This window comes from Stegastes partitus, unplaced genomic scaffold (assembly GCF_000690725.1).
Source record: "Stegastes partitus isolate 25-593 unplaced genomic scaffold, Stegastes_partitus-1.0.2 Scaffold422, whole genome shotgun sequence".
In the NCBI taxonomy this organism is placed as follows: Eukaryota; Metazoa; Chordata; class Actinopteri; family Pomacentridae; genus Stegastes; species Stegastes partitus.
In genome coordinates, this window is record NW_007578153.1 from 38102 (window position 1) to 55121 (window position 17020).

The following is a 17020-nucleotide window of genomic DNA, read 5'->3' on the forward strand; positions in this document are numbered from 1 at the left end:
CCCTGCAGCCACTGTGTTTGTGGCTTTTTGGAGAGAGGAATTAAAATCATTGTGTTACTCGACAAATGGAAAATAGACCCATTAGTTGAGCTGGTGAAATATTTGTTAGATTTGCTGCCAGAGGAAAAAAACTGGTTTGCTGTTGCTGGTAAAGTCCTGAGTCTGGGAGTGTGTGCACGTGTGTGTACTTTGCCCTGCAGCGTGTGATTTGAAGTGGTGTAACCACAGACCATATTTAGGTGGTTTAGAAAGGACACTCCCTTGTACAACAAACAAGTGCTGTAGCTATGGCGATGCCAGCAGGATGAGAGCTTGTACAGCACTGATGCTGCCAGTTTGTCCAGCAGCTCTCACTGAAAGCTGGTGGTTATGTTGTGTGGATTGAGCTCTTCTGAAAGCATACTGTGCCATTAGTGAGTCAACAGGATGAGGACGGCTTCGACATATTCCTGCACGGCCTCAGTAATGCTACAAAATCGGCAAAATGTAAGGTTTCCGGTGGGAGTATTAACACCGGCGCACTAATCTTTCAAAGAGGAAACTGGAGCATTAAGGTGGTAATGTGAGAGTCTGGCAAAAGCTTAGTGGGTGTCATTAGAAATAGCCTGGAAACAGGTGGTTAGACACACAGGCTGCCCCTGTGCCATTAGCAACAGAGCAAAAAATAACATTAGAAACAAAAGCGGTCATAACTGAGGGGATCAGCCTTCAGCCATCCACCACACTTACTTTGTCTGTCAGTGAAGTGGCTCAGATGCACTGTTAGGAATGACAGGTTATCTTATACACTCAGCAGGGTGGAGAGTTTCTCTGTGCCGGTTTCTACATTAGGAAAACCCTTGAAGGAGACATTTATCATGCACTTTTTTATCATGCTGTTACTTCGATCTGTGACAGTTACCTGAACTAACCAGGAGATGGTGCTGCTCATGCTTTGGCTCAAAATACAAAATGATCGATTTGTCTCGGGTCTTGTCAGTTTTTATTTGTTTGTGTGACACTGTCATCGCTACAGGAGCAATGTGGGAAATAACTAGAGTTTTATATCTCAGTTTATGTGCCTGGTCTCTGTAGCAAAAGTCACAAACACACAAAACAGCTGCTAAGCTTTAAGATTAATGTTAAACTGCAATTTGCGTGTCGGACCTTTAATTTTTATTTTATGTTACTTCATACTGTGTGTTATCAGAATGGTTTTAATCGCACTACCACATGCTTACTATGTGGCAAGACTTTGAGCTAAACCACAGAGACATGGTGTCGGTTAAACCCATTAAATATTGCTGTCTTCTCCAACGGCACCTGAAAGCCTGAACAGACTGAACTGGAAACTCAAACAGCATACATGCAACCGATTCTAAAAAGAAATCTACTGTGAGAAATCTCATTTAATAGACTAGATTTAAATCAGACCATTAGTTTAGGCAACCGTGAGAAAAGCGGATAGCATAAAGAAGTTTTTTTGCTAAAGAACAGCTCAGTGAAAACATCACTGCTTTGGCTCCGTCTTCTGAGCAGCGGTAACGCTTCGCTGTACCAAAAGGGGATAAGTTGCTGGTTATCAGTTGCTCGAGGAAGCCAGGCAGCTGCGAGTCCCGCTGGCCTCCGTCCTCGCTGTCACCACGCTCGCATCGTGCACATTCGCTCACCGCGCCGGTTCTGTGGCTGTTTGGGGGCCATCTGAGCACAGAGCTGTAATTTGGACTGGCAGCGGATAGTGTATAATCAACCCAAAAAGTTATTTTGGACAGCCAAAAGCGACCAATGGGGTGATCTGCGGCGAAAACCAGATGAGTTCACTGACTGGGAAAGGCGAATGCACACACAGAGCATTCTTTTGATCGGAGCAGATGGCAACGTTTGTGCAGCAGATAGCGAGTGAACTGCAAGAGTCGCTGTGCAGCCTCATGTGTGTGCTCAAGTACCCCGAGGGGTCAGACTAGACAGCCCATGATAAATACAAGTCTGACTCAAACCGCAGGTCTCTTGGCTGTCAAATCATAATCAGTGGCAAATAGTCTTGACATTTCTCTCAGAGAACTGCACTCTCTCTCTCTGCATCAGCACACAGAGCGTTTGTTGTGTAATTACGTGGGAGCTGCTGGAGTAGTGACGATAAATACTGTTTGTCTAGTCCTGCTCTGTATGGAGAGAAAATCTCTGCGTGCTTAGCCACAGACTGAAAAGACTCAAGCAAGTTTGACAATGTAAAAGTTCGGCCACAGTTATAGACTCGCTGCAGCTTGGAAATCCCCCGACATTTTTGTCATGATAGGGAGCTTCAGACCTCTGACCGCCGTTTGATAACATTTTGCCCACAGCAGCTTTTGACTCATCTGATTATGACACAACTGTCTGCGCTACACTGGAGGTCGAGAAAACCAATAATTGCCCTTTCACTTTGTCCTCACTGTGCCAACATCTAAAATAAATGAAAGCTACCTTTTGTGTGGACCTGCTTCCTCTGTACTCCTGGTGGTCCCTGAACCATTAAAGTACAGAGATCCATTTTCAGATTAGTAATGTAACATCATGACAGAAACTAAGGATTTAAAATGATTATAGTGACTTCTAGCTCTTAGGAAGCGCCATTTCATTTGTGGTGCTAAATGTAAAAGAATTATAAATCATTGCAGGGTGCAGTATATTTATATTCCACAATAACTTCTCCTTTGGTTACCAGAAGAAGAAAAAAAAAAAAGATTTTCTCATATAATGTTCCAGTGGAGGAAGACTTTGTTCCAAGATTTTAGATCTGTAGACGAAAGACAAACAAAACACGACTCAGAGGATTTATTCTAATTTGAGTGCTTCCAGCACATCCAACAAGTTAGCTTAAGAAAACTTTAGCGGCTCTCGGTGATTTATCAAAAGTTTGTTCTAATTTCTGCTGCGGCTCAGAGGAAAAAGCAAAACCACATAATTAGCACTTGGCCAATGACGAGGATGTGATAATGTGTCTCGACAGTGTAAAGTGATGCTGTCATCTCTGATCATTACCACACGCTCTTCCACTCTGCACTGTCGAGTCTCTGCTGATAGGACGGTCTTTAGCTTGAAACAAAACGTTGCTTTCACTCGGAGAAACAACTCCTGACAATGCCAGTAAAATGTAAAGCCATCTGTCTGATTGTGGAAAGTCACTTCTTTACCGCCAAACACTTTTATGATCCATCATATGCGTCTTTAGGTAAATATTGTACATAAAGAATCCTGAATAGAAATCGATTTGAGAATTCTGCAAAGTCAAAGATAGCAGTTGTTTGACACATGTCCTAATCCTTCTGCCAAAAAGCCAGTCGTCTGCTTCATAACAGCAAAGCATCCAGTCGGTCTCACTGTTGCACTGATGCTGTGTGCTCATGAGTAGCAGAAATATGATCTGTGGGGCGGAAACACATCATACACCTTATTTTTGGGCAAAGTCATCCAAATTTATAAGGTGTTTTTATCAGATTTGACTAGTAGCAAGTGCAACTGAGCTCATTTAGCCTTGTTTTACTACCCTGAAATAAAAGGCTGCTCCCAAGATTGTTGCTGAGTTTTAAAAATTTTTGCTATGAGGTGTTTAATTGCCCGAGTTAGACTCTTTAGATAAAGAATGTATGATCAGTGCAATGCTGCAGATAGAAACCTCCAATAATATTATATGATGCATATTGATCAGGTTATTCTGCTGAGAAACTTTAACTCATAATAGCAAGATAATGTAAAATAGACGAATGTGGTAGGAGGTGGAACGCTACATCCCATAGTGTGTAGTAAGAAGGGAACTGCTCTGAAATTAACATATTTCATTCTCCACTATGTAAACAAATAAAGGCTCATGTTGCAGTCTGCAGTGCATATTACTACATCCATAGCAACTTCTGTTTCTTGTAGAAGTTTACACCACAGATTTTTTAACACGTCTTTTTGTTTTTTAATTATCTAGTTGAATAAAACCCACATACTGATAATGAAGTTGATGTTTGTGACCTTAAATCAGACGACATTGCTGCCCCTGATAGCATCTTAACCTTACAAGATCTTCATCCTGTAATTATAAAATCTTCTCTTGTACTACTGAGATCCGATCTGGCAGCTATGAGACGGGAAGTCACAAGTTAAATATAAGATCTCCAAATGTTCTTCTTATGAGAATGCAAATTCATTTTTCACTCAAGGGGAGACACTGCAGGTGAAAATGTTCTTAACTGTTAGATATCAAAATTATCGTTAGCCTCATAGCATACTTGCCTAAGTCATATTTTCATGTTTTTGGGAAATGATAAAAAACAAAATTTTTAGAAATGACATTGGTATTGATTATTGATTTTTTTAACAGTACATTCAGCCATACTGAGGTTAATTGGTGATTGTAAATTGTCCGTAGGTGTGAATGTGAGTGTTCTTGGTTGTCTGTCTCTAAGTGTAGCCCTGTGATAGACTGGTTACCTGTCCAGGTGAACCTGCCTTCACCCTAAGTCAGCTGGGATGTGATTGGCCAATGACACAGGTAGAAAGACAGGATGATGCAGAAGTGATAGGAGAGTAAAGTTAAATATCTCAATTTCACCAAAAAATGACTTAGGCAATTATGCTATGAGGCTAACGATATCCAGTGTGTTACTTACATTAAGACAATGATCACTTATATAAATATGCAAACTACATATTGGATACAAATAAATGTCCTAATTTTTCAGAACAGAAATCTAAATATTAGATATTGCCATTTTTTTATAATTTTTTTGGGATATTTTGTTGCAGTCAAAGGATTTTATGGCGGTGACTCTGGATATCTCTCTTTTTATCACTCCATAAATAAGACATTACTGTCAAAAAAGAAAAAGAAAAATCCATTTTCGCCATGTTTTTAGGAACACAGTCTTGCATAAATCAGGCTGTGATATGATATTTGAACAAACTCCACTGTGAAAATCTTCAGAATATAGATGGAAATAAAACTGGAAAGTTTGGTGCATGGAAATGCTGCTGAAGTGAAGATTCATGACCCCGAGGAAAGAGAAAACTCATTTTGAGAAAATGGCCTTTAAAGAAATGTATTGTCGAATTCTATACTTTAGTTTTGTTGGAAACTCCTTTTTATGGGTAAAATATAAGTAGATATGAAACTTCCTCACTTCTAGGAAGGATTACTTTTTTATCAAGTTTCCAAAATTGTATGTTTGAATATGCAAATGAGGCATTATTTGAATACATATTAATGAGACAAAGGGTGGTAGTATTGTGGGTGTTTTCTTTTCACTAGTCTGAAGAAGACATGATATGAAAGCAAAACAGTCCAAAATCTCAAAGTTGACCAGCGCATTTAAGAAATAATGTTTTTACCTGTGATGCCGTACTGCAAGTAAAAGATTTTTTGGCCACTGATTGCCTTCAATAACAGTATAAATACAGCAGATCATTCCTGTGTGACTCACTTTTTGAAATAAACTATCATCACTAGATATAAAGCAAAAGTAGATGGTTGGGTCAAGAGCTCTAAACTCTTCATCCCTGATCTGATGGTGCTTTCATCACATCTACAGTAAAACAAAAAACATGGCGTCAAATATGTACACACATTTGAATTCCTTTCCTAAATATATTTACTCTCTTTTTCTTTCTTTTTTTACTTCTACTCAGCAGTTAACACGGTAACCTGACAGCATAAAGGTCTTGCATTTGAGTTCATTGCCAGCTGGGCTCTTTCTGTGGGGAGTTTGCATGTTATGTCTGTGCGGGTTTCCTCCAGCTTCTCTGGTTTCCTGCTACAGCCCAAAGACATGCAGGTTAGCTGAACTGGAGACTCTCAATTGCCCATAAAAAAAAGATGTGTTTGTTTGTCCACGTGTGTCAGCTGTCATAGTTGGACAACCTGTTCGATGTGCTCCCTGACTCGTACGCCATGTGTGCTGCAGCAGCATCACGACGCTGAACATAAAATACTGCAGCCGATATAAAGAGATGGATCTTCTGAAATGTTCAAAAAGCAATTATTCTTTAGTTTAAATGACCTGTGATGTTTTCTTTATAGTCAATACAACTCTGTAGCAAACTACTTGGATCATCTGAACTAAAAAAGAAAGCTAATAAACAAACAGTGAGCATCCATTCACAGAAATGTGCAGTCATAAACCTCCATCAGCTGACCGACTTATTAGATGCCACTGTGCCAGCCGAGTGTGTTAAGAGTCAACATTTGTAAAACACAGCTTTCACTGCTCTGACATCTCCTTTTCCTTGAACTTGGACGTAGCAGGAGTCTAAAGAGTTGTGTCTGCGCATCTGTTTTTTCTCTTAGTGTGATGGATGTGGGTGGGAGACAGACAGGAACTCAGATCCCCCAAAAGACGCTCCTATAACAACATCCGACTTCTCTGGATAAACGCTATTCAAGACTTCTGAGAGAAAAAAAAACCTTTAACACAGCGGTTTGGAATCTAGGAAATAAAACCATCAAAAGACAAAGAACTAGTAATGAGCTTCACTTGATATAGGGGCTAGTTTAACCACTAATCTTGAATATGACGGCTGAATTTAAAGGTCGTCGTGCAGTTCTGCTAAGTTTCTACTCCCGTAAAGAGATGTTTGACATTTTGAGGAAGCGGTCCTATTTATTACAACAGTGCTGAGCAGTGTTGTTCAGCAAACACGACACTTTAAGCTGGATAGCCTAGCTTAGCATAAAGAACGGAAGCAGGGAGCAACAACTCACTTGGATAGGTTCAGTACATGAACAAGATAAAGGTGAATTTGTTAATCAGTGAGTTTCAGAGGCACTGGGAGAACAATTTTGTCATGTTCAGACAGAGTCACGTGAGCGTTTTTTGCCTGTTTGCCGGTTTTATGGTAAGCGAGGCTAACTAATTGTCTGCTGGCAGTAGCTTAGCATTACGCTAGCTAACAGTTTTTATGCAAAACAAGGCTAAGCGGCTGTGGGCAGCAGCGTAGCATTACTGCAGGTAGAAGTGTGCAGGTAGAAAGCTCTGCATCACTACAGTTTGTAGTCTTTATGCTAAGCTAAGCTTATCAGCTACTGGCAGTCGCTTCATATCACTGTAGCTAAAGCTATCTAGACTAGCTCTCAGCAAGACGGCAAAAATGCGTATCTCTAAAATGTCAAGCACTTCCTTCTGCTGTGATGATGTACACATTTCATTTTGCTGCACAACTCATGCAGGTCTGAAACATCTACACATTTTTATGTTTTATGGAATTGGATGGAATCTCACAGCTGCCTAGAACAAAATACATACATTAACATACTCAAATATATAATCTTCTTATGCAAAAATGCTTTGATGTAAAGTCAAAGTATGTTGTTTTTGCAAGTATATTGAGTTTTAAGATGTGCTAGAGAAGTAGTACCTTTGAAGACATGAACAAAACCAATTCTTTTGTGAGTGGAAACTTTTAAATCTTTGCATATAAGAAAATGTCTTTTTGTCTTTGTGTAGAAAAAAAAAAGCTCCACGTGGGAGTGTCGGAAATGTTCTGAAAAATACAGAACTGACTTTGTGGTTGACAAAGTGTTGCCAGGGCTCCATGTTGCCGTTCAGAAAGCAGCAGTTTGCACATACCTGGAACCTCTTCAAGACCATAACTGGTGCTGTTGGGCTTAAAGCGATCAGGTTGGATCTTCATGTTTGGACACAGGACATCTGAGGAGAGAGGACAGTGGCTCGGTTAGACACGCTGTAAGGCAAAGTATGCAGTTTTTATGGGAGCACAAATGAGGGAAAGGTTCAACCACTTTTACGGTGACCTTGTATATTTCTTTTGGAAATGACCGTTTTAATAGGAGAAGCAGTCAATCAGAGAGCTTATGAGGAGTCGGGTGACACAGCTGTGAAGAGTTGGCTTGTTTTAGGAAGCTGTGATCTGTGTCTGATACGTGATCTGATGAGCAGCAGCACAGACAGACTGTCCTGTCTGATGTCTGACAGGGTGAAGCGTGAGGACGGGCGAGCGAGGGCTGAGGTGGATCTACTAGCAAGACCCGAGAAGCAGAAACAGTTTTGTGTTTCCACGCACACATATTTCAGTGACGGTGACGACAGTGAGAAAGGCAACACCTTCACCCTGAGTTTTTATTGGCAGGGGAGCTATTTTCTATTTGTGTCAAGATGTCAGCTGCCCTACCAAAGAATGCAGAGAGGGACACTGTTTAGTTTAATGGGTGTAAATGTTGGTTTAATTTGAGTGATGTTTTTAAAGGGTTAGTTCACTGAAATTACAAAAAGGTATATATCTTGAAGGCAGATCAGGAAAACTGTGTTTCTGGAAAGACTGAATTCTTATCCTACGGTAATGTCGGTCTCTTGGGTGATCAACGGCTCCAGATAATTTCCTACAGGCTGAAATATCTTGACAACTATTGCAGACATTCACATTGCCCAGGGGAATCATCACGGTGACTCTACGACCTAACTCTTCCTTAAGCGTCACCGCGATGTGTTTTTTAGTGAACTGTCTCGACAACTACGAGATGGATTGCCATGAAATCATGTTCAGGCATTTATGTTCCCAGCAGGAGGAACCGTAACAACTCAGGGTCTTTGCACTTTCCATCAAGCAGCAGCAAAACTGCAATCTAATGACTTCTCCATCAGTCTCAGATGGACTTTATATTTAGTGTTAATTAGCAAGTGTTAGCACAGCAGCTAACAAGATAAATATTGTTGTTAAACGTTGTTACTGTGAACATTTTTGCATGCTGACATTTATATTTGGGTAGAGATGTAGCTGTAGATAGGTTAGCTATATTATATATATCCCATAGCTATTGGGTATTATATAGCTATATATAGATATATTTACTTATTTTTAGACGTTAGATGTGGTCAACGTGTTTTCATTCTGCTATGGGGATAAAAAAAAACGTTTTGTTTTAAACCAGTGACGGTCATCTTGGGTGGTGCAAAACCCAGGATGCAGAGACGGTGCACCTGAAAAACATGCATTGATTTGGTGGATTTTCACACAGGGACTACAAAGAAGAATAAAACAAAAGAACAGGCAGGTCTACCTCATGGCACAATCCAAATCTGTAGCAAAACCGTTAGTTTTACACACATAGGCTGCTGCTTTGGAGGTTGTTGTTAATTTTGATGTTTCGGGCAAGAACCTAAAACCCCTAAACTATCTAAATGACAAAAAACTATAAGAGACGAAATGTGTTTTCTTTTCACATTTGGGTGAACTGACGCGTTTAAACTAAGTGAGAATACACTCCAATATCCTCCATCCCTATTGACTAAAGCTGTAGACAGGTATATTTGCTTAAGCTAAATTTAACTTCTACAGAGAGAAATCTACACTTACCAGTCTTTGAAACTCATTATGATCGGCTATTATTTATACAATTGTCAAGGTAAATATGAATGAGATCGTTTGTACTCGCTTCAAGATAAATTTCAGGCAACAACTGCAAATCAGAAAATCTACACTTACCAGTCTTTGAAACTCATTATGATCGGCTATTATTTATACAATTGTCAAGGTAAATATGAATGAGATCGTTTGTACTCGCTTCACAAGATGCAACAACTGCAAATCAGAGTCTTGTCATCAGTTTGAAATCAATCCGCTCACAGGAACTTCACATTTAATCTAATATTAGCCCAACAATGTGTCTGCACCCGGACTGCCAGACCTACATATCACCTGTGGCCGGAAATATCATCGTGAAAGATTCCAACTTCCCTAACAGATCAAGTGTATGTCAAACATCTACCATCAAAGCCTGAAATTTCCCTAAATCACAGCTGTGGGAATCGTCACATCGGAAAGGCTTCAAACCTTTGTGCCGCGGATTGTGAGGACAGCTCTGTTGACACGGTTTGTTTTTCTGCTCCGTGCAAACCCCGCAGCATGTCTAATGAGAAAATCCAGGCAGCTAATATAACTGTCAGCATTTGCATACTTTTTCGTCATTCCAGAAGAGGTGCTGTTATCTCCATTTCTCACGCTTTAATTCTAATTCTGCTTTGTTTGTGTCTGCCTTTGGTTTGTTTAGCAGTCAGACCGAAGCAGTCTTTTTTTTTTGTTTTCCTTCTGTCTTTTAAGTCTTTTTAAAGTGATAATGGAAGATCTCTGAAAAGATATTTGGCCTATATTGTTTATAAAGCCAGAGAGTTTACCAAAAATTACCATTCTGTGAATGAATGGAAGTGCGTCACCCCTTTTTTTAAAGACAGTGTTGTTGCACAGCCCTGAGACTTAGCATGCTAGATAGCTGAGCTACTCCCTGCACTTGTGGCCCTAAAGCTATAATTTAGGGATCCGGCTGTGAGTTAAATTGGAAGCAATGTAAAACCTGCTTTTGCAAATGTATGTCTCAGACAGGTTCAAAGTATCAGCAGAAGTTTTGAGCATTACCCTCCTACAGAGGATATTTTCTATGACTTTGCATTCCCTGTCACCATCACGACAGTTTTAAACACACGCTTGGTGCTGCTTCTTCATTATGCGGATCACGTAAGGTCAACTGCGTGGTCTTACGAGCTTGTATTCTTAGGTGAGGCCACACATGCTCTAATGAATCAGTGCAGCGCAGAATGAATAGTGTCCATTTTTAAACCTATAGATTAAAAGGTGAAAACACTTAACGTGGGGGTTTGAGCGGCTGCACTGGATCCACTTGAAACATTAGAGCTATAATTTTCTGGGTGAAAATAACTCGCGTCGCTCAGTCGTGCTGACCACTGATATACTTGGAGACTCCCTCGTGGCGATTGGAGATTACAGAAAGAAAACACTGGAACGTTTTCTTTCATTGTAAAATTAGCCTCTGGTCAGTCCACAAGTCTACAAACTTGCAGCGCAGCATGCTTCATAGGATACAACCTACACTATCGGCTGCCAGATTGAAAATCTATGGAGTCAGGGAGCAAGGTTAGAGGTCGCTGCCTTTAAAACGAATCTACGAGCTGCCTTTGCAAGACGATACACTCTCAAAAAAGAATAAAGGCAGTCTGAATCAACACTTTCTTCAGAGGTATCACTTTTTTTTTCTTGCCAAGCTTAAAGTAAGAGTTGAGACTTTGTCACTGTACATCTTTCAGCAAACCGTGTAATCATGTAATTTCCGTTTTTTATATTTATTGTTTGTGGCTAAGACTTATGGCATCCTTTTCTTTCCTGTCTGGCTAATTTTAGGCAGGAATTTGAAGCGTTGGAGCGCAGAGCATCCATCTTCTCCATGAAAACACTTGCACACAGATACTTCCCCCACTCCTCTGCACAGCTACTGGACAACACAACGCTGCCAAAAGTGTTTATTTTTGAGCTAATTTATTTCTCTCTGTGAACTACTTTCTAAGCCTGTGTGCCTGTGTCGAAAGATTTTCTCTGCACGCTGGTGGAAAAACCATTGAGGTTAGCATAAGACAGGCTTTCCAGTGCTAAACGCCTCTGCACCAAAGCAGCAGAAAGGCAGCTACACCACAGATATGTCTTGGTTGTAAACTGTCATTTACAAGCCAATTTCTGCAACAGCCCCCCTTACACGCTTCATATTCCATCAAAAGAAGCCCGGATAGCGCAGTGTGCATGTGCAGCTCTTTGTGGCCGGGGTGGGGTTTTGTGGTTAGGGTCTTTCCTCCGCGTAGTGGTTTAAGGTTAAAATAGTAGTCTAATTTGATTAAGTGCACATTGAGGCTGAGGCAGGTTGTTTAAAGCGAGGCTTCAAAAAGAAGCCATGCGGCATGCAGTGTGAGTGATGTGTTGGCAGTGAGCCTGGTGGCTGACTTACTCTCACACAGCCTCCTCCTGAGCCTGCCCCTGATCTTGTCAATGGCATTAAAGTCCGTCACATGGAAAACGTGTGCATTCTTTGGCTCAGCTGCGATCTCCTCCAGCTCCTCCTTCAGAGCTTCCCCGATGCCCACGGCAAACATCCTGATGCCAGCTTTGGCAGCTGCCTTAGAGGGCTCCAGAACATAATCCTGGCTTCGGCCATCTGTGAGAAGGATGGCCACCCTCTGAATGCCTTTGGCGTTCGGTCTTGCTCCGCTCCGCTCTGTAAAGATGTTGTTGGTGGTGTAGCTGATAGCATCCCCGGTCATTGTATTCCCCCCCAGGTAGCGTATGTTACGGGCAGCTCGCTTCACATCTTCCAGGGTCCTGTGTCGGCCCAGATTGAACTCGGTGGTGGGTCTGTCGCTGTAACGAACCACGGCTACTCTTGTCTTGTCAGGTGCCACGTCGAAGGACTCCACCAGGTTGGCCACCCATTGTCTAATCTTCTCAAAGTTCTCCTTGCCCACACTGGATGAGGTATCCAGGATAAATGCCAAGTCATAATGGACATTTTTACACCCTGGAGTAGGCAGACACGGGAGGATAGACAATCAATAAAAGCGCTACAACTGCTCTCAAAATGTCAAAACTTTTAGTCTTAATGGCCTTACCTGCCCTCTGAGCGTCCACTCTCTCACTGGAAAGAGTCAAGACCAGGATGACCAAGACCAAGGTGATCCTAAATCCCAGTCGTAATTCCATCTCGGCCTTAGCTTGGGTCTGTTTTGTTTAGCTTATTACCACCATCAAGCTGTCCAGTCTGCGGAAAGGTCAGTGGAAACATCAACAATTCTCTAGTTAGCCTACTTTGTAAATGCACAGCAGAACTTGAGGACATTTTGGGGTCTAAATCTGTCTCTTGCCCCCTTTTCATCAGTGAAACATGAACAGTCATTTCTCTCCAACTGGGAAACCAAAATGGATGAAGCACTTCCTGTAGTGCTGGAAGATTGCTGTGAAAAACAGGCTTCCTACAATAGCTGCTGCCACATCTTTACTCAGACAAGGGCCTGTTGGAAAGCTGATTTAAAATTGCATTAGCCACTTTATATGTATAAAGAAACTTGAGCTCCAACGAGGAAAGAAATTCTCTATTTCATCCCCCCTATTGTCCAGTATTTCTATTGTCCTCTCTTTCTTATGGAAGCTGGCAGGAAATGTTCTCCATTCTGAGGACGTGATAATTGAAACCTAGACTGAAATACACATTTCTCTACAGCAGAGAGTGAACACTCCATCCAGAAAAAACTGGACTCACCAAAGATTGTTGTAACTTGCTGCCAAACTATTTTTTTTCCACCACCTCCACCCACAAGACAGTAAAAGAACAACGTCAGGAGTCTGCTGATGTTGCACTGTCTAACTTCTCCACAGTGATTTTTAGATTCAGGTATTTCTAGCTGACGTTTGGAGTGAAATGCAGGTTTGATCATGTTTCAAAGCGCCGATTAGTCTGTCTTTGCTGGATTCATTTACGAGGCTGTTCTGCTGGGTGGCACTGACACAATCCTGTCATATAAACACAAAACTATTCTTGCACTTATTGTACACCAGCGGTTGTGATGCCTGCTGTTGGGACTGATGAGTGACTGACCGTAGCCATAACATGTGCTCATCCTGACTGGAAGAGCAAGTCATTGTGGGGGGGTGGGGGTGGTCACTGGGGGAGGTTGAGGAAAAAGTCTGAGTTATGCACGACTTGAAAAGCAATAACACCTCCGGAGCTGAGTGTTTGACCATCCTTCACCACCTTCACTGTCCTCTGATGTTTCCACTGAATTATGCTGTTATTGCAGTTTGTTCTCCAGAAGTGAAATCTAACCAAATCTACAGACTGGAGTCAAAAATGGGCTTTAATGGAACATTTAACACAATGCTTTGATATCTGGGGAAACACCTCTATTCACTCTGTTGGTAAGAGTTATGTGAGATGATTGACACCTCACATCTGTTAGCTTAGCATGAAGGAGCTCTTTTCTAAGGTTTAAAAAAAAATCTAAAGCACACAGTTTTTTTTCCATCTTGTTTTGTTTCGGCATAATAGACACATTTGAAAAATCAAATCTCATTGCCGTCATTAAAAAAGCTGTAAAATGTTAATTATAACTATTATTAGCATCCCAAATCTCTTTGAAATTACTCTTTTTAATATTAGGATTTGAACCAAGTGGATCAAAAACATCTGAAGAGACGAAAGCAGCCACATGATTCATTTAATCAATCACGTCGCTCTCATTATCCCTTTCATGTGTGCAGAGTGTCAACAGCCAACATGTTTTATGGACCCAAAGACATGCGAGCGTGAGGACGCCTGTGGAGACTTTTCCAGCATGTGCCCTAAAGTAACAGCTTTCATAAAGGGGATGAATGGAGCACCAATCATGAATGTAGTAGCCTTAAAATCACAATTTGATTTTTCTACTCATAAACCAACATGGGGCTGTTGGTTGGCACTGGCGCCTCGCAGCAAGAAGGTCACCGGTTTGCGTCCCGGTGGGGGCACCGGGATCTTTCTGCGTGGAGTCCAAAAACATGTTGAGGTTAATTGGTGATTCTAAATTGGATCATTAACCTCAATACATGTGCAATATTTTTCCTCATATGTTTAGTTGTGGGCTGCAGGGTGGCACAGTTGGTAGCACTGTTGCCTCGCAGCAGGAAGGTCAACGGTTCGCGTCCCGGTGGGGGCACCGGGATCTTTCTGCGTGGAGTTTGCGTGTTCTCTCCAGCTTCCTCCCACAGTCCAAAAACATGTTGAGGTTAATTGGTGATTCTAAATTGTCCGTAGGTGTGAATGTGGGTGTGCTTGGTTGTCTGTCTCTAAGTGTAGCCCTGTGATAGACTGGTGACCTGTCCAGGGTGTCTCCTGCCTTCACCCTGAGTCAGCTGGGATAGACTCCAGCCCCCCACGACCCTCGTGAGGATTATAGATAATGGATGGATGGATAAACCAACATGCATTGACGTGTTAATAAGTGTGTGTATGGTCAGTGATGGTAGATAGAGCCTAACTGTTTCCCAGATTTATGCTAAACTAAGCTAACATGAGTTTTTTTGGGGGGATGACAGAGAAGAAAGAAATATTACCAAAAATGTCAACGTAATCCTTTAATGTATTTTAAAGACTACTAGTGGAGAATGGGGAGTAAATAAGGAGTAATAAATCTTGTTGCAGTAAATATATGCACGCATGATTTTGAAGTACGAAGTGATTTAAGCAGAAAGTGAACCCAGGAAATGTCAAGGAGGGACACAGTTTTAAAAACAGCAGCCTGTTGTCTGCGGCTTGGTCTGTGCAGCTTGTGAAATAGAGAGTGCATTATTTACTGTGGCTGAAGCAAAGTGCTTTGGCCTCCAGATACTAATTTCCTTATCTGATTCTCTGCTGGGCTATTTCTGCTGCTTGGTTTCACTGTTGCTATTAATGAGCAGAATAAGCACGCAAGCTGAATTGCTCTAATTGCCCCAATTAGTGTGTATTTAAAATCTAAGAAATTCAGCCCAGCAAGACTTCAATGACAAAAAAAATAAATAAAAAATCTCAACCGCCCTACGAAAGCAGCTGAACAAGATTTGGATTCATGCTCCTAATCCTCTTTACCCAACTTTGCACAAGTCTAACATATTCCAATTTGTCTCCCTTTCACCACTGATTACATTTAAACGTACTCGTCTTCCTGCGCTGCTTTGAATTAATCCGCAGTTTTTTACGAGCAGATACAGTATCTGAGGTAAAGCAAAAAAACCAAACTGGTTTGCCGTCTGTCAGCATCTAAAACAGAGGCCAGATTCCCTACAAAGTGCAGGTCTGTATCATCAGGGCCTGTTTCCACTTCCTCTCTCAATGGCAGACCTGGGACTGCAACATAGATGTCTATAACAGAGGCACCACGTTTATCATTCCCAAAATGTAGAAAACAGACAGTGTTTTTTTTCCATGTGCAACCCAAGAAGAAAAGAGGAAGTCTGTTCTCTGATAGGGCATCTGAACAACATGAAGAAGAAAAAAAAGCACTCCTTGCCAACAGTTTAAAACTGCTAAAGAATCAATATTTGGAATTTCGTTTTTACACCAAGACAGCAAAAACAGAAGGATGACTTTATGATTTTTTATTTAGTATTTGTGTCTTACCTGTCCTGTCAGTCAGTCAGTCAGCGTTGCTGGAGGTGTCCGTCTCTCTGCCTCCAGCTCTCACACCCTGAATCAGCACCGGGGCAGCATCATTATCAGCTGGTAATAATCCAAGAGCGTCTCCCCTGCAGGCACCAGAAATCAAGATGAGATTGTTATATAATCCAGGGGTGACAATCCAGTGTTCGGTGTTGTTAAAAAGTGAGCTGAGGTGAGTTTCAGCAACCTTGTGGATGTGTTGGACGGAGTGGGAGGGAACTGCAGAGGGAGAAAGTGTAGGGTTTCACTGGGGGACGAGGTGGCTTCTACTGTTCTCGACTGGGCTGTGCTCACACATAAAAACGGCTGAGAGGCACAGCCAATTATAGACCCAACTTTCTGGATATTTTTGTCTGTTTTTTTTTCTCTCTCTCTCTCTCTCCTCCATGGCTGCACCCATCTGAAGTGTTGCCCTCAAAGAAAAGACTTCTTGGCAACCGCCTCAACTGTCCGGCCTTTGCCACTGTGATAGCCACAGCGGAGCCGCCCTGGGGCTGGTGATGGGCCGGGCCGCGTTGGCTTCAACCAGCCACACACTTATGGAGAAGGCCTGTATTTAAGTTGGGGAAATGATTACAGAACACTCGTGTTTGCAGCTTTGTGTTAAATGTCTGTCCTTGCACTGACTTAGAGTACAGCTCTGTGATCTATGTTGCTCGTGTTGTACTCTTCTGACAGGTTTACTCTCATGTCAGACCGCACGGCTCTCATTTTTAAATACACATTTTAATATATATCATATACAAAATATCTCGCCTTGGTAGTTTTTCATCTTTTTTTGTTGTTTCTTTGTTTTCCTGTGTTGTTGCTTTTTACTGTTTCTTGTTGTAATTTTCCAGGTTCCTCTGAGATGATGAAAGATTTATTTGATCTGATATCTATTTTGAAGAACTTACTATCTGCAGCCCAACAACTGAACATGAAAACAAAAGTTTTTACTTCCTATCCAATCCTCAATAGGAAACTTGTTGTTTGTGAACCTGCAGACGTACGGGTGTTTTGATTTGATATACACTTTTAGTGGAAGACTGTGATTCACATTTGGGTTTACAGTGATGT

The 17020-nt window shown here is 41.5% G+C and overlaps 1 protein-coding gene across 1 annotated transcript in view; it reads right to left on the reverse strand.

Moving 5' to 3' along the window:
- LOC103360228 (collagen, type XXII, alpha 1) overlaps positions 1–12502 on the reverse strand; it is a gene marked incomplete at its 3' end in the record, with an annotated part of 48257 nt that extends 35755 nt beyond the window's left edge. Inside the window, exons 1-3 of the mRNA XM_008285912.1 lie at positions 12402–12502; positions 11744–12310; positions 7569–7649 (exon numbers count right to left, since the gene is read on the reverse strand). Coding sequence (XP_008284134.1) covers positions 7569–7649; positions 11744–12310; positions 12402–12492 — 739 coding nt within the window. The remainder of the gene's footprint in view (positions 1–7568; positions 7650–11743; positions 12311–12401) is intronic.
- Positions 12503–17020: the final 4518 nt, after the last annotated feature.